The sequence below is a fragment of the Chanos chanos genome, chromosome 1 (assembly GCF_902362185.1).
Source record: "Chanos chanos chromosome 1, fChaCha1.1, whole genome shotgun sequence".
In the NCBI taxonomy this organism is placed as follows: domain Eukaryota; kingdom Metazoa; phylum Chordata; class Actinopteri; order Gonorynchiformes; family Chanidae; genus Chanos; species Chanos chanos.
The window spans coordinates 55,092,764-55,112,609 of record NC_044495.1 but is presented as its reverse complement, the minus strand read 5'-3'; the positions used below and the strand labels follow the sequence as shown (position 1 = coordinate 55,112,609).

General features: G+C 39.8%; 2 protein-coding genes across 2 annotated transcripts; one reads left to right on the top strand and one right to left on the bottom strand.

Moving 5' to 3' along the window:
* Window positions 1-3,257: 3,257 nt before the first annotated feature.
* On the bottom strand, window positions 3,258-8,121 carry slc7a4 (solute carrier family 7 member 4). Its single transcript, XM_030765646.1, has 4 exons — window positions 7,140-8,121; window positions 6,088-6,833; window positions 4,714-4,822; window positions 3,258-3,445 (listed from the first exon to the last, which is right to left on the bottom strand). The coding sequence occupies exons 1-4, from the start codon at window positions 8,119-8,121 to the stop codon at window positions 3,258-3,260; spliced, it is 2,025 nt and encodes a 674-aa protein (XP_030621506.1).
* Window positions 8,122-14,615: 6,494 nt separating this feature from the next.
* Window positions 14,616-19,594, top strand: LOC115810226 (RLA class II histocompatibility antigen, DP alpha-1 chain). Its single transcript, XM_030772157.1, has 5 exons — window positions 14,616-14,692; window positions 15,427-15,678; window positions 15,801-16,082; window positions 17,352-17,499; window positions 19,233-19,594. The coding sequence occupies exons 1-4, from the start codon at window positions 14,632-14,634 to the stop codon at window positions 17,489-17,491; spliced, it is 735 nt and encodes a 244-aa protein (XP_030628017.1). The 5' UTR covers window positions 14,616-14,631; the 3' UTR covers window positions 17,492-17,499; window positions 19,233-19,594.
* The last annotated feature ends 252 nt before the right edge of the window (window positions 19,595-19,846 follow it).

Genomic DNA, 19,846 nt, shown 5'->3' with positions numbered 1-19,846 from the left:
AAGGGAACTATCATTGACAAACACATGTACCATGCAGCAGGGAGACCTGGTTAGTTTATTGTTCCTGGCCTGAGAACAGACAGAGAAAGCAGTGGGTATGCAGCATATAATGGGACCCTGGTATGGATGACCAGAGTGAGTTTCCAATGAGAAAGTCTGTTTTTTATGAAGCGTGATCCAACATCATACCCTCAAAATTCTCCGAACATTCTTAGATTATGAATCGTCTTTGGAGCTTTTTAGTTTGTGTACAGGTGTCTGTCTGTGCGCATAACACGTATGTGAAAAATATCTACTATGAATACGTTTGTGTATGCGTCAAAGTTCATGCCCTTTAAGATAAACGAATGAAAAATGACATCTTGGAAACAAAAAGCAATTATTAGAAACAATCACAAGTCAGTTAAAACAACACTTCATTGTGCCAGAATAGCTTATAGCGTGTGTGTGTGTGTGTATGTGTGTGTCTGAGGGGCGAGAGAGAGAGAGGTCTCTGACAGAGGAGTATGTCCTCATACTGGTTTATGTGAAAGTGAGAGAGAGAGAGAGAGAGAGAGAGAGAGAGAGAGAGAGAGAGAGAGAGAGCGAGAGGGATGATTCTAAAGGCCTGGTGCATAATCTCTCCCAGACTGTTTATATTTTTTTTCCGCTTCTCACCCTGTGACTGGACGCAAGTGCCAGTGTGTATGTGTGCAATCTAGGTCAATCTCTGCTGTGCTCAGTTGCGAGAGACCACTGTTAATCTAAAGGGATTACGGAGGCCTGCAAGTTAGAATGTCCCAAACCTGCCTCTGTCTGGCAGTAGCACATCAGCCAAGCCAAACCCTTTGGCAGTAACCATGGCAGTAAGAGCCAAGCACAGCACTGATCCAAGGATCATTATGGTTAAAAGGCTTGTGCTTGGCTAGCGCTGTTAGCCATACATCTGTGCTTCTACATTATGCGTGGTGCACAGATGCTGATCCTGTGTGTAATATGTTTGTGCGTTAATGTATTTTTCTTGCCATCTGCTGTTCATTATGTCTTATTCTTCTCATAATTAATGTAGAGTCAGTGTGCAAATCCATTAATTTTGAGATAAAATAAAACTAATATGAAAGAACCGACCAGACTATTGTCTGGACTCTGCTGTGTGTGTGTGTGTGTGTCCGTGTGTCACTGCAAGTATTCAGCTGAGGCTCTATGTGCTTATCACATGGAATGTCTGAGGAATGATGTATTTAATCTGTGGGAATGGGGATTAAGGTGGGAAACTCCTGCCAGAGTGATTTTGTGTGTGTGTGTGTGTGTGTGTGTGAGAGAGAGAGAGAGAGACAGAGAGAGAAAGAGACACACAGGAAATGTGAATCAAAATGGGTTTGAGTTCTCATTCATAAAGTAAATTTAGTGATGGGTGTGTGTGTGTGTGTATGTGTATGTGTATGCATGTGCATATGCACTCTGAGAAGAGAGTTCATATTCAGTATAATTAGTAATATAAAAACATCTTTTCCCTTCCTTAAAGTATATGAATACTAGTGATAAATGTCTGATGAACATTAACTTTAAAATGCCCAACAGAGAATCTAAAACCTGTAATCATGTATTTATCAATATGTTAATGCTAAGGATCATGGTTATTTTAAAGGCCATTGTCCTCCCTGTAAATAATAATGTTTAATCATATTGATAAATACATAATGAAATGCATTTAATGGTTGACCGATTATTAAACCATTAAATAAATAACAATTTATGCATGCTTGATTAGCCCCCCTGAATGAGCCATGAGACACTAAAACGCTAAAAGTCCTGTACCACGTAATAAATAAATAGTTCAACATTTCAATAAATAAACGTACATACATATGTGAAGTAAAATCAGTAAACAGGTGCAGAGAAAGGAAAGGGTGACAATGATGACACTGAGGCATGAAGGAGAGAAAGGGAGAGAGAGGGCGAGAGAGAGAGAGAGAGGGCGAGAGAGAGAGAGAGAGAGAGGGCGGCAGACAGACAGGCGGGAGGAGGTTGATATGTGTGGAGTGGGAATGTTGCGGGAAGGTGTAAGTGGATCCACATGATCCAGAGTCAAAGCCAACATTCCACTGAGACACTGATAAAGGCAGCTGTCTGTGCCAGTGTGTCCAGACCAAAGTAAAGATTGTCAGTGCGTGCTAAACAGGAGCAGCAGCTTCTAATACACACCCAACTTAAAACACTCTCAGCCCCCGTTCCAAAGAAATATCCACCTTAAACTCCTTAACAACAGCTTACATTAATGCACATCAATCACACAGAGCTTGATATGTCACCTCAGACAACGACATCGATTCTTGTGCGATGCAAGAGCATCCATTAACAAATGTATTTTCTGTACGATACTCCTATATGATTGACAGCTGAATTTGTGAGTAAAATCTGGACAGTGGGCAGCAATACTTGGAATAATCATATTGGTGCTCTGCATTAGGACTATTTTAAGAAAAACTTAAAAAAAAAAAAAAAGAGAGAGAGAAAAGAAAAAAAGATAAAATATAAAACGCTAAAATGACGTTTCAGTAGATTCTCTCACATTATACACAAACAAAAAAAAAAGCAGCAGGTTATAGCAGCCAAGGCCAACAAGCTTGAACTCCACGCCATGTACATGCTTAGCCTCCAGTGCAAGAGAAAAAAAAGATGAAACTCTATCTGTAGGACCCAAAAGATGTCATAAATAGATCTGCCATACTTTCATATATAATTCATTAACAAGACAATGCAGCAGAGAATGTACGTAAACAGAGTACTACATGAATGACACAAACCGTCGGTAAAAGGGAGTCAAACCTCCAGTGAAAGGCCTGAGAGAAAAATGCAAATGGACGCACCCAATGCAACTGTCAAACAGTAGACTATGTTCCTTTTTTTAAATACCTCTCCAGTGTTGTGTTTCTCAATTCTTACACTAGAAACTTCTTACATGTTTCTTATAAATTTAGTCCTGTTTGCAGACTCTTAATTCAGCTTGTGAATTAACCGACACATTGAATGAGGACTGTCAGCACTGGACTAAAAAAACAACAACAACAAAAAAAAAGAAAAACAAGCTGTCCAGTGAGAGAGACACTCTTTTTGGTTCATGACATCACTTCTACCGTGTACAGTATGGTATGGTAAGATCAAGGCAGAGCAGACCATAGTAAACGAGATAAAAACAAGGAGTATACAAAGCTATCAGCCACACAAGAGGACACAGGCTTGGTTCACACATACATACAGTCAGTCCAACACACAGATCATCTGTTGACATTTGGGTTCTCAGGGACTGGGGTGTGTGTCTGTCCTTCCGGCTGAACTGACTGGAGAGTTTCCACCAGGCTGCCGCTGGGCAGTACCACGTAGCGCGCGGCCACGTCCTGTCCCTGCTGTTCCCGTAAACCCTCCTTACTGTGCCAAATCCCATAGCCAAAATACACCAGCAGACCTGAGAGAGAGAGAGAGAGAGAGAGAGAGAGAGAGAGAGAGAGAGAGTGTAAGACAAAAACAACAAGCACAGTTTCTTTAGCTACATTTCTAAAGTTGTATTTTGCATGAGGGGGGGAAAGGAGGGAGAGGAGCAGGTTTTTAACAAGGTGTAGAATGAGGGGAACAGGAAAAAGGAGTGTAAGGTATGCGCAAGGTGCATATTCTGTAAACAAAGGAAACTTAAACAGTGCATTTTTCACTATCCCGAATTTCAGTGATGTAAAACAGCTCATGAGAATTTGAGAATGAACAACAGTGCTCTGCTTGGGAAGAAATTGAATTCAACCCTAACACGGAGAACTACGGTACTGGAAAGAACAGCTGCAAAGAACAAGCCTCTTTATGTGTAACTTGCCACTGCTCTGGTGCACACTGATTTCAGCAAATATGGGTGTTTGATGTTTTACGGGACAGCTTTGTGAACATTACTGAACACTGGAGCAATCAAGAGCTGTGAACTCTCATTCAGCAAACAAACTAAAACCAAATAAGATGTGGATAGCAAGTGTACACCCAGTGTGTGTATATCCAGGGTAGTTTAAATGGTTAAATGGTTTACCGCTGCGAAACAGAACTCAGATAATTATGTCTGAACTGATCCTATTTGCTGGTGAGCCGATAGCCAATTAACATCTTCGACGACTGAACGTAGCGGAGTGTAACAGGCAGGAGTTTCTCCCTCTTCATCCTGCAAGTCAGAGCTCTCTCTCTGTCTGTCTGTCTGTCTCTCTCTCTCTCTCTTTCTCTTGCTCGCTCTCTCTTACTCACTCTCTAGGAAGGTTATTTTAATTTGGTCAGTGATGAATGATGCTGTTGACATTAACAGCCTACCATATACACCTTTCAGTTTGACAAAAAGGGTGTGTTTGAATAAATGATAAATGTTTGCTATTTGTTTATGTTTATACATGTGTGTGTGTGTGTGTGTGTGTGTGTGTGTGTGAGTGTGAGAGTGTCTGTGTGTAAGTATAGTGTGTGAGCATGTCCGGCAACTACCGACCCAGAACGAGGTTTTGCACTCTATATGAAAAGTCTAAGATTCAGATGTCTCTGGATCAGAGGCTTTATATCACTTTTCTGTTTTTCTGTGTTGCTGTTTGTTACACAGATAGGCAAATAATGTGTGATGACTACATAAACTGTGGACATTGGCATTTCTCTGGTAATTTACCGAATTGTACGGTGATGTGATCAGGTTTATGAAATGGCATAAAGGTCATTTCTTACCTGCAGCTACCCAAACGGTAAATCTGATCCAGGTTAGTGGACTCAACTTGAGCATGAGAAACACATTTAGTAAAATGCTCGCCCCTGGCACAAACGGTACCCAAGGAACCTGCAGAACACACAGCACAAACACAATAATGCTAAAAAATAAGAGAAAACACATTAGAATTCATATGATACCATTCCTATTGTCACAAACAGCAGCAGGAGAACCAAATGAAAAACACCCACATTTAACATACACATCAGGCCGTATTAACTCCTGGCATAACCATGAACGGATCAAATAAAGACTGTACAACAAACCACGTGTATCGCTGACAGCAACTACTGACACACACAAACTGCACAGATTGGAGGACAATAACGTCTGCAAGACACTGAACCAGTAGAGTGTAACAGAAAACCTGATGGCAAGTAACCACTTTTTTTGTCACACACACAAACACACACACATGCATGCACACACACACACACACACACACACACACACACACACTTGTCGAGATGCTAAATGAGGTCAAAACAGACAAAATTTGCCTGGAAACAACAGACACATTAATGTTTACTGGGTAAACACCAAACAGGAACACAAATAATCCAGAGTTTACACAAACACAAAGAGTCATACACTTATCATCTGACTATATATACTGTGTCTGTTCTATGCTCAGAGGCATAACAAGGCTGTGTGTGTGATCTACTGTACATTAGCTCAGTACACTGCTGTAATGATGCTCTTTATCTGCTATGAGGTTTGTGAGAGAAGCTTCTGCTTCCAGCTAAAGCTGATGTACAGGTCTATCTCCTCACGGCGACTAATATAACACACACAGCAGCACACTCTGCTCTCAGTAACAGCCTGTCCCGTAAGGGCTCTGTAAGGGGTGGGGGGGAGGAGAGGACAAAATGAAAAGCAAACAACAGACAACCTTAGAAAGACTAAAGGTCACATTTGATATAACTTTCAGACGTGAAGTGCCAGTTTTTCCACCGGCAACTATTTGCTGTATTTCCATGTTCTCGTCTTGGGTGAAAAAAGGCTTCTGTTTCAGTGGTTAAGCTGTACTGTTGTTTTTTTTCTATCATCCAAGAAACTTTCATGTTGACTGTGTCTAACCAGACAAGTATGTTTCTGTTCACTAGATATATAATTCAGAACCTAGGTGCCCACAGTTGAGCCATCTCATTTGAGATGTCTTAACATTTGTTAATATTTCAGAATGTGGATGGTTGGAGAACTGTTGTTTCACCTAAAATGTCTCTGTTGATTCAGTAACCCTGTTTGATATTTATGATACACATACCTCACCTGAAATAATCAGTGTCTGTTTTTAATTAAGTGGGTTTTAATTAAGTGTGGCTCTCTCTCACCTGAAATGTCTTGGTGTTGACTTGCTGTTCATGGACCCATATGAGGATGAGGCTGATGAGGAAGGCCAGCGAAAAAATGACCACGAGCAAAGAAAAGCTCCACACAGGCAGCTGTAGCTGGTTATTCCCAAACACCAAGACGGCACACAGCGACACGGCGCTAACCATCAGCGCCAACACAGAAAACGCCACCACCCCGCCTGGCTCGCAGTCCCCCAGCAGACGTCCCAGGTACGGTTCCCAGCGCGCCATCAGCGTCCCCGGGGGACGCCGTTCTCGGACTGCCTTCTGTCGCTCTACTAGCTGGAGCTTGTCCGAGAAAGACTCGTACTCCTTGAGTTCCCCGCCGTCCTGCGCCAGAGTCCGAGTTTCGTCGGCCGGCACCGAGGGATCCGTCTGCTGGGCCGGAGGGTTCGGAGAACCGGAAGAAGAGGCATCTGTTTTAGTTCCTCCACCCTCAGAGCTCTGACTGGTTTTTTCGGGCTGGTAGCGCAGTACAATGATGCTAGCAGCGACAAAGGTGTACGCCAGCAGGGTGCCGATGGACAGGAACTGGACAAGCGCTTCCAGGTCAAAGATGAGGGCGAGGAGAGCCATGAAACTGCCGAAGACGAGGATGGCGATGACTGGGACTTTGGTGATGGGGTTGACACGAGAGAATATGGAGAAGAAGAGGCCATCCTCTGCCATGGCGTAAATGATTCTTGGCAGAGAGAAGAGGTTGCTGAGCAAAACAGTATTCATGGCTGGAGAATAAAGAACCACAGGTAAATAACAAATTTGACATTAACAAACCATTATCTCAAATCGAAAGACTGAAAAATATGATAAATCGTTCACCATACTGTAGAGTTTCAACAACTTAAAGAGCAATAATTCATTATGCTTTTATAAGCTATAGAAATATTATTATAAGTCTATCTGTAACATAATATCCATCATATTTATTATAATTTTATATAATCATATATAAATATTAAAATCAGAGACATCCAAACACAAAAGATTAGTAATCCACAAAAACTTCACCAAACAAAACCAGTCAAGCTCACCACATATGGACCCCACAGCCACGATGAAACCTGCCCAGCTGTAGCCTCGTCTGAAGAAAGCATCTGACAGTGCTGAGTTCGGGTCGAGCGTATGCCATGGCACCATGAGCGTCAACACCGTGGAAACCAGAACGTACGCAGCGGCCGCGAGGCCGAGTGAAATCGCCGTGGCGGCGGGGATAGCCTTCTGAGGGTTCCTGGCCTCCTCGCTTGAGGCCGCAATTACATCAAACCCAACAAAGGCGTAGAAACAGGTGGCCGTCCCTGCCATCACCCCTGAAAACCCAAAGGGTGCGAAACCGCCCTCGCGTGCGCTCCAGTTTGCTGGGTCAGCCAACATAAAGCCAAAAACAAGAATGAAGGCGATTACTGCGAGGCTGACGGCAGAGAAGATGTGGTTCAGCCAGGAAGACACACGAACACCAAATGAGATGAAGAAAGAGGCAACAAGAAGGATGCCCGCTGCTAAGAAGTCTGGGTAATGGGCGATGAAAGGCACATTCCAGTGTATTACATGGGTCTCTGTGAAATTTTGGATGCGGTGGTTAAAGATGGAGTCCAGGTAACCGCTCCAAGCTCGTGCCACAGCTGCACCACCGATCATGTACTCCAAAATCACATTCCAGCCAATCAAAAATGCCCAGATCTCACCCACAGACACATAGGTGAACATGTAGGCGGAGCCAGTCTTGGGAACGCGAGCACCAAATTCAGCGTAACACAGCGCTGCCATGAGAGAGGCCACGCCTGCGATAAGAAAAGACAGGACCACAGCTGGGCCAGCAGTGTCCTTAGCTACAGTTCCAGTGAGGACATACAGTCCAGATCCCACCATCCCACCGACTCCCAGCAATGCCAGATCCACCGTAGAGAGACAACGCTTTAGAGAGGTGGCCATCATATCATCATCCAGGGTCTTTAGCCTGTTCAGCTTCTGACAAAACCTCACAGCCGGGGAACAGCCCCGAATACACATCGACATGGTGACTGGAGTGTGTGTGTGTGTGTGTAAGAGAGAGAGAGAGGTGGAGAGAAGAAGGGTGAACGATGGATCCAGATCACACTTTGTCCATCTTCCTCGGATGACAACTACTGCTCAGACCTGAGATGAAAAGGAAAGAAAATTTCAGGGACCACACACACCTAAAGTTACCTTTACATTACTCCAACCGTTCCAACACCACTGTCCTAATCATAGGCTACTCACACAGTTCAAACAAATATCACCCAAAGGGTGTCTGAAACTGATTCGGGTACAAATAAACAGATAAACAAATACTAAAAAGGCAACCACAATAGTGGATAGACGGCAAAAATCCTCCCTGTCCCTGAAGTAACAAACACGGCACTTCCACAAGCAAAAAACTGAATGTTTTTGCCACACAGCAACCAAAGGGATTGTGGATGTCTTTTAAAGACTTGTGCAGAGTTCAGGAGTTGAATGTCCATCTATTTTGCTGTCAGTGCAACAGTAAGGAGCAGTTTGATTCTGTATTTATCGCTGGGATTTCATGAAACACCTGATCCTGGTAAACACTTGATTATCATGCATGTGATTTGCTGAATAAAGCGCTGTAGCGTTGGCTGAGGATCAAAACGTTGTGTCCTGAAGATACTTGAGCGTCATTAGAATGCATCTTTATTAAACGGGCACTATCCACTGTTAATCTCGCAGTCATATGTCATACAGTTAAAATGAACATGTTACCTTTCTCTATAAATTCTGCCAAGTGCTATCAGTAACTACTGTTCTAAAACGCGTAAAAACATAAACAAAAAGGTCGAAAAACTCTGAGCAAAAACTACATCAGTATTTAATACTGAAATAATCAAAATATGATCCAGACCGACAATACTTTTTACACCATCAAACTTGTGATTTAAATCAGTGATATTAATAGGATGCAGATTTACAGTTTCAAAATGACTCCCCGTGCTACTTCTTTTTTTAACCATAGCTACTGGCCATCCTCCTTTTTACACATCTGTTAGTAAGTGTATACGTGGCCTACTAAAAGCCGTAGCCTCTGATGAAGCATGAATTGGCAGATGGTAGATTCCCATTTAGATAGGATGCTCTCATGCATGGACCGTAAATATAAGACCACGATTCTATAATATTACGTAACAGCATACTTCATCCCAATGTCTTAACTATGTTTGCTCTCACTTGACCAAGACATTTTGTTAGAGGAAGAACGATGAACCAAATTGTAGGCTACCTGCCGAAAGAACGGGTTCGCCCATTATGTTCTCTTGAAAAGCTTTGTGAATAATTTAGAAGCCTACAAAATGGAGGTGTCATTAAAGACGTTTTTGTGAAACAGGTCATATTATTTCATATTCCACAATATGATTTCATTTTACAACTGCTTGTTTTTTTTTTTTTGTTTTTTTTTTACAGCAACCGGACCATTGCTTGTCTACCCTGTTGTGATGCAACGAAACGCGCCGAGGTGCTCAGTGATCCCACAAGGACAGGTGAGATACTCGGCCGCAGCTGTGTGCTCCTCACATAAAACTCAGTCCAAATAACTAGAAAACAAATTCTGCATAATTAAATATACATAAACAGAACATTACCTTTGATGGGGGACAACCGTTGGTTTCTCTTTTCGGGATTAGTGCAATACTATGATAAATACGTCCGATAGCAAGAGGGCGGAGGATCCGAACAGACAGATGGAGAGCAGCGTTGAGCGCTCTTAAAGGCGCAAACCACCATTTCGCTATCCATTGAATTGTAACTGCCTGTGGGATGGACTTAAGACTGACGAACTAGTGTGATGTTTTGAACCTTAATGTGGCGTTTCTGAAACTATAGATTGCAAGTTTTCACGTGGCAAAACACGTTTAACGCCGCACGAAATCTTTGGAGTATGTTTATGGGTTGGTTGTAAGTTTTTGTTACTTACACCAGTAACAATGTCTTGAATCGTATGAGAGGAATGAGACTAATTTTCTAAATTTGGCGTATGTACAACACACTTTATTAGCTGCTTTTCATTAAGGTTGTTATCTTTGTTAGGAATATTACACAACTAAGATGTACGTCTACAGACAAAATCCAGGCAAGATGGTACAGGAAGCTCTCAAAGAACAGTCTGGGAAACTGAGTGATACCTTGGAGAAATAAAAAATGTAAGTTTCAAATCGTTTTTTAAAGAAATTAAATGGAGCTATTTGCTTGAGATATGTTTTTGTTCAGTCACCAGAAATGCCACCATATGAACAAACCAGGACAAACATTTGGGTCCTCTGGGATCCAGTCTTTTTAAGGCCTGACTGAAGTGGTTAAGGGGGTACTATGTACCATGGTCCATAGACACAGAGGCAGGCTTGGCCTTTGGATTTAAACCCTTACTAAGGCACAAAAACACTAATAAACAATATTAGACAAACAGACACAGGGGACAAAACAAACTATCTCTATGTGCCTTTTTGTTTGTTACTGTGATAAACATACATTAACATAAAACAATGAGAAAATGTCAAAGACCAAAATTAATAAATGATATTCGAGTATTAAATACTGAGAAAATACACAAAAAAATCTTCTTGTAGTACCCCAGGTAGAAAGATGACATCAATTAAAAAAAGTTCTATATCAAGTAACACTGTAACTTTCGTGTACTGTTGCTGTTCAAGTTGATCATGAACAAACTGAATTTAGCAAAGCTCTATGGATAGCCTTTTTTTCCAGCTGAAGTTCTCTCCAGTACTTTCTAATTTTCTTCATTTGTTGCTCATTTATTTATTTATTTTACTCATATAGCTTGACACAATGTTGGATAGTTATTATTAGTGTACAGTACATTGTACTGAAATATTAAATAGTGTGATTTCTTTGTATATTCATAATTGAATATTGCTTGTATGTTGTTCATTTATATGAGCACTACACAAAATAATCAATATATTTCACTGAACATATGTTTTATCTCTAACTTCGGAACAGATGTATTTCCATCCTGATTACATCACTGGACGGATCTGGTCAGGTCACTGTTTAGACAAATTTGATAAAACAGCAGGGGTTTTGTGTCTTTGTCAGTTTGACAGGAGTGCACTGATGCAGAGAACTAGTGCCTGGAGGAGAAGAGGTCACAGTCTGATTCAATACTCTCTGGGAGGAACAGCACAGAGTTGGATGACATACTGAAACTTAGTGATCATCCTCGTGCAGACAGGGTTAACTCACAGCAGTATGTGACAACACCACTAGAGGGCATCTAAGACCACAGTCAGTACAGTCCATGCTAAGACGTCAAACTAACAGACTTGAGACCAGCAGGAAAGGCTCATTCACATTCATTTTTAGCCTCTTTTTACAATCAAACAAAGGTTTTTCAAGGTCTTTTGGTGTGCAGTTTAGTTTTGTTTTTGTTGTTGTTTTTGTTTTTTATTTGAGCAGCTGAACACAGAGCAGCCTTACATACATTAAAATAGCAGAAAACAGTCATGATATGTATAATCAGGCAGACATTTATTATACAAATCACAAAGCCTAGGGCTTTGTGTTCCTGGACGTTAGGTTAGGGAGCCGTGTGATCTGAGCCTGATAAAATGGTATTAATTGCATAATTGGTTGACAGATTTACAGATGAAGACTGAAATGAGGCATCGGATGGAAGTAATCAGTGAAGGGTGTCCAAACGTTTAAATTTCTTCCATTCAGATTTTTGGGTTTTAACAGATATTATTGATTTTTTTCATATCGGGTTGTCTATCATTTATGACAGCATCCTCTTACAGTAACTAGGGTGGCTGAGACCACTTTTATGTGCAGTGAGAGCATTCTAGTTCTCAGGGGTAGCGAATTTGAGCCAGTCAAGGGCCATGATGCCACCATGGGGCCGACTACCAATTTAAGTGGGATAGATCTCAAAACCAGGCCCTCTTCAAGAAGCAGAAATATTTGGCAGCCTATTTATATTTACATGTACGTGTTACTTAATGACGGGGATATGTTCTGAGAAATACGTCGTTAGGCGATTTCATCGTTGTCGAACATCATAGAGCATACTTAAAATGATGCAATCAAGAGACGCAGTGAACACGGGGTGTATAAGGCTTCGCCGCTGTCGTATATGCAGTTCGTCGTCGATCAAAACGTTGTTATACGGCACATGACTGGCCATATTTCCATTTATTTAATTGACTGTGTGGCTAGCAGGATGTTTACGCTGGGGTAAAGAGGAATGAAATGTGTGATAAAACGTCCTAGTAATGTGATACTACACATATTAGCACTCAGAAAATGGCACTTTTTCAATCAAATAGCTTGACTGCTCTATAATTTGAATTTGACTGTAATTTGACTGTAATTTCCACTGGGCAGCTAGAAATCGCTCTCAAGCTGGGTTTGGCTTGCAGACTGCCAATTAAATAGGCCTTCATTACCAGTTCCAGCCATTTGGATTAGCATTCCTAGGGCACCCAACTCCATGACATGAACACACAGACAAAGGTTCAAGTCTCATTTAGACAAAACAAAGTAAGAGGGAGAGAAAGATAAATATATTAAATATATAACAAAAATGAATGAATGAATGAATGAATGAATGAATGAATGAATGAATGAATGAATGAATCAGTCAATCAATTACATGGAATGTCAGAAATACTTAAAAGTTCTGATATTGTAGTAGCTGAATTTTATCGGCTTTATATAAGAGAAGAAAGTCTGTGGATTACTGAAGTAATCATTCTTGACTGTTTTGGGTCATTCTTGACTTATTCTTTCATTCACAATCCACACACGGTAATCTTTTTTCACATTTACACCTAAGTTCCTCCCATAATTTTATTTTTACTTGACACAATAATATTAAGCTTGATTAACACTGATCAGTGTTAATACATAATATCAGTTCATTAGTCTGATCCAGAATATTTGGCAAAATTCACTTGTAGTTATAATGGACTTCCATAATACAGCAGGAATTCCTGTCATCTTTCTGAGTTAGTCAGGAAATTAGGAGTGCTAGTGGCTTTCTGCAAAAAGATAAGTTCTTCAGAGTGATGACATTACTCAACACAGAACACTCTGTTCCCAGCATGCTCAAAATAGTTTTAAAATAGTTTAAAGTAGAACCGCTAGAGGGTGTCCAGGTACAACTCATATCCTTTATCCAAATTAGAGGACACTATAATTAACACAACACCAAGGAAAACCTATGTATATGTCGTTGCCCAGCTCCCCAAACTGGACTGAGCCACTGCTGGAAGCATCTGCCACCAGATGAGATGGATTCAGAGATCAACTGACTCCAGCTGGGTAGAGCAGAGGAGAGACACTTGCCGGCCGAGCAGGAGGCCCCAGTTTGGATACTGTCCTGAGCATCTCAAAGCTGGCTAAGTTGTCCTCTCTTTCCCAAGTCTGTGACCATCCCAAGGCTAAGGACCTGCTCCTAACCGGCGCTGCATGCCTGCATATGAAAAGTTGAGTATTTCAACAAAGCTCTTTCTTTGAAGAAGAACAAGTAGTCATATCAGGATAATTCAACCTACAATGTGTTTGATCTTTTAGGACCCAGAATCCCCCATTTCAGACATGTTAACCAGAACTAGGAACACCTGTTGAGGAAGAGTTAGGAAGGTGCATGCAGACTCAGCAGGCCTCATTACCTTGAACTTCAGCAAAACTGCAGGTGAGGGCATGAAAGCTGTTGACACTACCTCATGTTCATGAATGATAAACTGACTCTGACCTCAAAGGGGTGTGTAAGAATAAATGGATTGATATTAGCACAGTCAGTTTTAGAAATGGTCCTCAGATGCTGTATGATTTTTTTACACTACTGAATCTTCATTTGCTGTAGTTTCAGAAGTTCAGTAGGTGCCAGCTTCATCAACAACAAAACAGGTGAGAAATGTTTTACTTTGTATAACAGGTAAAACATACCACTACATAGATAAAACCATAAACCTAAATACCGTCAACTTTCACTAGACTATAAAGCACAGGCATTAGTAAGTGGGGTAATTATGAAAGCAGGTATACTTAAAAAGAAATAGCATGCGTAATGAAACCTTTAATTTCCCTGACAGTCCCTTCTTAACATTCTTCCAAAAAATTCTGATACAATGAATAATAGCAAACTATCACAGAGAGATGACTATATTGATTTCAGAGTCCCATCACAGGCTCAGTAAGAATTTCACATGATAGCCATCTATAGCCTTACAGTGCGTTTTTTTTGTAATGATTTAACAGCACTAGATAAAAGTCCATTCTAAATTGTTTGGCCAGGGTGGAAACAGGTGTCCATGCTGCTGTAATAACTGACCTGGAACAGGCGAGGGCCATGGACTTGAAGTAAACAATGTGTCCTTTATTTATTGGCGCAATGTTCCTAGATACAACATTGTCAGAGTGAACTGGTAATCTTATTGGATTATAAGATTAAGAACCTGCTTTGAGACAGAAAAAAAGCATACAGTTTAAGTAAGCTCTCACAGTGGTAGTTCCTTTGCAGTTCAGTGAAAGATGAGGCTCTGTGTCTTTGTCCTGGCAATTCTGACTGCTGTGGTGTTCACAGGGGCTCAAGGTGAGTCCTATCTATCTATCTATCTATCTATCTATCTATCTATCTATCTATCTATGTTTTTTTTTTCAAACTAACCTTTAAGCTTAGATGTATATTTTTATTGATGTCAAGCTTTTGCATGAACAGCTCAGTGCAAAAACTATTACAAAGAAAATGAAAAGGCTGAATATAAATTGAATCAACAGGTATTCAGAAATTGTGGTCTCTCACTGCTTTTGTGGTTTAATTTAAAACAGAAGCAACCCTTCCATACAATACCACTGTAGATAAATAATAAGCAAACAAAAAGGTCACTGTAGCTGAAAAGGTACTCTAGGCAAAGGCTGTCCTTTTTGTCCCCTTTCTTTCCTGGTAAATTCGTTTTATGTTCAGAAAGTCTACAAGTCTACAATTATAGGCACTGTGATGCATTATTGATCGTTCTTATAGAGCATATTTACTGCTTAATAAACCACACTGTGTTTGAGAATATGCTCATGCTCAACTTGGTGATATAATGCATTACGAGGTGCCATAAAAGAAAAATTTAAGAATTATAATAACAATTTATTAACTAGTAATATTTCAGTCAGAAAATGTATTTTATGCAATGTATGTTTGGATCTGAGTATTTTTCATCTCTTTCAGTCAGACATGTGGACAATAAATCGAATTAATTTACTGCTAATGTTTCAATCTTGAAATGTCCATCGTGTAATATGTGCTGTGATCTGAGCCTTATCCATCTCTTTCAGTCACACATGTGGACATGAACATATATGGGTGTTCTGATACAAGACCAGGAGAGGACTTCTATGGACTTGACGGGGAGGAAATGGGACATGCTGACTTCGCTTTGAAACAGTTTGTGATGACACTGCCTGAATTTGCAGATCCTTTCAGCTATGGACAAGGAGCTTTCTCGTCAGCTGTTGCTAAGCAACACGCTTGTCTAGAAAACGTACGATTTGAAATGCAGGTTATCAATGATTCAGAAGAAGTTTTAAGTAAGCACTAAACATTTTATATTGCTCATTTCACATGGAAATTTAAAAAACACATTTTCTGATGTTGAGGTCATACTTCTAAAGGCCTAAAGTACCTGATGAATCTGTGATTGTATTTCTAGCACCACCTGAGAGTTCCATCTACACCAGGAAACTTGTGAAACCGGGTGTGAATAACACACTTATCTGTCATGTGACTGGATTCTTTCCTCCTATGCTCCGACTGAGATGGGCAAAGAACTATGTGTATCAGATAAAAGGTATAATTATGAGCCGAAGTCGACTCAACAAAGATGGTACCTTCAACATGTTCTCTGCACTGAGCTTCACTCCAGAGCAGGGGGACGTCTACAGCTGCACAGTGGAACACCAGGCCCTGGCGCAACCACTAATCAAAGAGTGGAGTGAGTCTATGTCTATGTCTATACTTACCAAGAATGCTTTATGATTTAGTGTATGTGTGTTAAGCTTGCACTAACTGAGAGATACATACTTTTTTTCCCACTGTCCAATAAATTATAAGATGCCCTTTTAAAACAGGAGAGTAGTAAAAGAACAACCAAAACAATAAATAGACTAAAAAGGATAAATGAAAGTAAAATTAGTAATAAATAAATAAAGAAAACGCTAAATGAAGAAAGAAAGAAAGAAAGAAAGAAAGAAAGAAAGAAAGAAAGAAAGTAGGGGTGGGCGATACTTCGAATATTCTTGATGTATTGTGGCTTGTTCTTTGTGCGGTGTAGTAAATGACCATATCGTGAACATTGAACACAATTTGTTACGTAATTTTTTTAAACCACCGGCATGAGACTTGCTTTGGCATTTCACTTCCCTCACTCTCTCCTGTGGCTCTCTCCCTCTCACAGACACAAAAAAAACCCTCACAGGCATACATCACACACATTTGCCCACCCATCCAGACCACTCCCCTGGGCAAGTGTGTGTGACGTACAGGTGAGATGTGTGTTTTTGTATCTGAAGAGAACAGGGAAAGAGCCTGGAGGGAGCGAAAGAAGTGAAGCGCCAAAGTGAGTTTATGCATGTTGAGTTCAGAAATGGTAATAGAAGATAGAAGTGGACGAACTGTTTCCGAAAAGAAACAGCACTGGATCCATCGTCTGGCAGTGGTTTGGGTATCACAAGGAAGATGTTGAACAAATACCGTTTTGTTACCTTTAACTTGGTTGTGATCTGTCCATTTCTGCATGCACGTTTAAAATGTTTCCAACACAAACCACTAATGAATATCAACAAGAATGTTTTAATGCAGACATATGTTGGAGGGACTTCTAGAATCATCATATTGGTGTGACTGTATGCATCCAAGAGTAAGATAGAGCATTTATGAAGTGCTTTAGAGGAGATTTCAAAATATCGAGAGATATATCGTTTATTGTTGTATAACCTAAAAATATTGCGATATTATTTATAGGTCATATCGCCCAGCCCTAAAAGAAAGAAAGAAAGAAAGAAAGAAAGAAAATTAATAGACTAATAAAAGTATTTAAAGATACATAAATACCAAAAGTCAGAATTTGTATCATTTTTCCCTCTATTTATTACTTTGTTTATTACTTTTTAATTTGTTGGCACTCTTATCACTCCAAAATTACATACATATGTACATGTACATCAGATTCAGATTTAAACATGCCTGTTAATTGTCTTGACAGTGTATTCAAAAGGTGGAGATCCTGAGAATGCTTTGCACAGTATTATTCCATCTGTGGTCTGTGGAGTGGGTTCAGCAGTAGGGCTGCTGGCAATTGCTATTGGAATATTCCTCATCATCAAAGGCAGCAAGTGCAACTGACTTTACAGGTAAAATGAGAATATGCTTTAAAATTAGCATGCACTGAGAATATTTTACAAGACTGCCTGCGGGAAGAGAGTCTGTTTCGCAGTCATTGAAGCTACCTTCTGCTATCATGGTGGAAGATCCCTTGATATATGGAAGCATGGCCATGAAGATACCAGCATTCTACAGTGGTTTGCATCAAATATTGAGCAAAATATCTTGACTATGTGGATAGTTCTATGTTCTGCAAATCTACTGCATTCTGTTCATCTGGAACATGATCTTCTATTTATAAAATGCAGCACTTTAGGCCAGTGTGAACAAATTCACCTTTTAGGTGGGCTAAAGACATCCCATTACCACAGACAGTATGCAATATACAATATACAAACAGCAAATGACAAAGAAAAATGGGTTCTCTGCACAGAGCCCCTTGGAGCATCATATGTTAGACGTACGCTCTTGCATTCTTAATTATCAATAACATGAACAATTTTCTGTCTTTTAGATCTGATTCAAATCCATATTTATCATACAAATCAACACTGTTTTGATGTTATTTGTAAACTGTGCAAATATCTTTCAGCACCTTACTAAGAAACTTGACATAAACTATAGATGCTTAAAATCATTGTGGGTAACAAGGGTGTTTATGTACAAAAAAGAGCCTAGTATATCAAAATTTCAACTGATTTAAAGTGATGAATCACAAGTTGAGCCAACAAAGACCGTTTCATGATGAAAGCTAAAAAAAAAAAAAAAAAAAGACATTTTGAGTGTGCAGGAAAAGCGAAATACTGCTAAAGCACATAATCAAGATTTAGTTTTGGTCAGTTTAATTTAAAATAACTGTAAAGGCTGTACATTATTGGTTGAAGTGGATTTTAGTGACAATAATATAATTCAACCTTTGATATAACCCTTCGTATGCATAGTCATTGAGCCAAATTTCAAACAAGCATGTGTCTTTAAATGCATTGTCCAAATAAGACGAAATCTTACATGTACTGGTCAGTGAGTGAATCTCTGAGTGAATCTACAGTGTGTAGGCTACTGGAGCTCTAATACCGCCATCAGGAAAGCAAACATATTTCTGCAGTGGTTTGAGTTCTAGTTTAATGGAGGTAACTCATTAAAACTTACTGGGCAAAATCTTATATGGTAATTTTCATGAGACAACAGTATTGACAAAACCAGATGGACACCAAAAAACCTAACTATGTTTGTAAATTTCTGAGTATGGTAAGGATGTGTGTCAGTTCTTGCCAAAGAGCAAATTCATGTTCTCCTTTTTATAATCTCAGGCCCGGATGTGTGTCATAAATGCTTTGAAATCATCACATGTACAACTTAGGCTCTAATAAAAATATTCTGACTATTTGCAACAGATTTTAGTTTATTGTGAGTGCCCTCCTAACATCTATAATTCCCAGTTATATATGTAGCTAGTATCCCAATGAGGCCTTTTCAGCTTGCGTCCAGTTATGATTTTAAAGCAGCCAAAACTGGAATATTAGGTCTATGAATTTATTAAAGTCAGATTTACTTAATTTAAGCACGTAAATGAAAAAACCAAACCATACCCCCTTGTTGGAAAATTAAATGTACATGAGACAGCAAGTAAATCTGGTTTTGTTTAGTACAGTGGTTGTAGTTACAGAAACAGGATATGTTTGTAGTTTATTTCAATTTTCCAGCACTGATGATCAGTGAACCTGTTTAGCTGCTGACCAAATATATGATGTTTGTATTACAGGTTTGTATTGCCAGACTTCCTTTTCCATGGTCCAGCAAAGCAAAAAGTGTGCACAGATTGACGCTACTACAAGATCGTATGGGCAGAGGGTATTGACAGGCATCATTCTTAAATTTTGAAAATGGTATACTGGCACTCATTTTTTACACAGTGGAAAAAAATCCAGCTTAGTGCCATGAACTGTCCTTTCTATGTGGAACCAAAGTCAGGACAGTGAGGTAAACCACTAATGGCCAATTAGAGCATGAGATGATCACTTTCAGCACGATGCAGATGGAGGAGGCGATAGCTGGACTAAATGAAAAAGAGGATGATGGAACATTAATGGCATTATACTGGATGTATATAGGAGGACTACTGAACTTACTCTCTTTGTGTACCGTATATATCCACACACATATACACATACATACAAATATATAAAAATTATATATATATATATATATATATACACACACACACACACACACACACACATACATACATACATACACACACACACACACACACACACACACACACACACATATATATATATATATATATATATATATATATATATACACACACACACACACACACACACACACACACACATATATATATATATATAA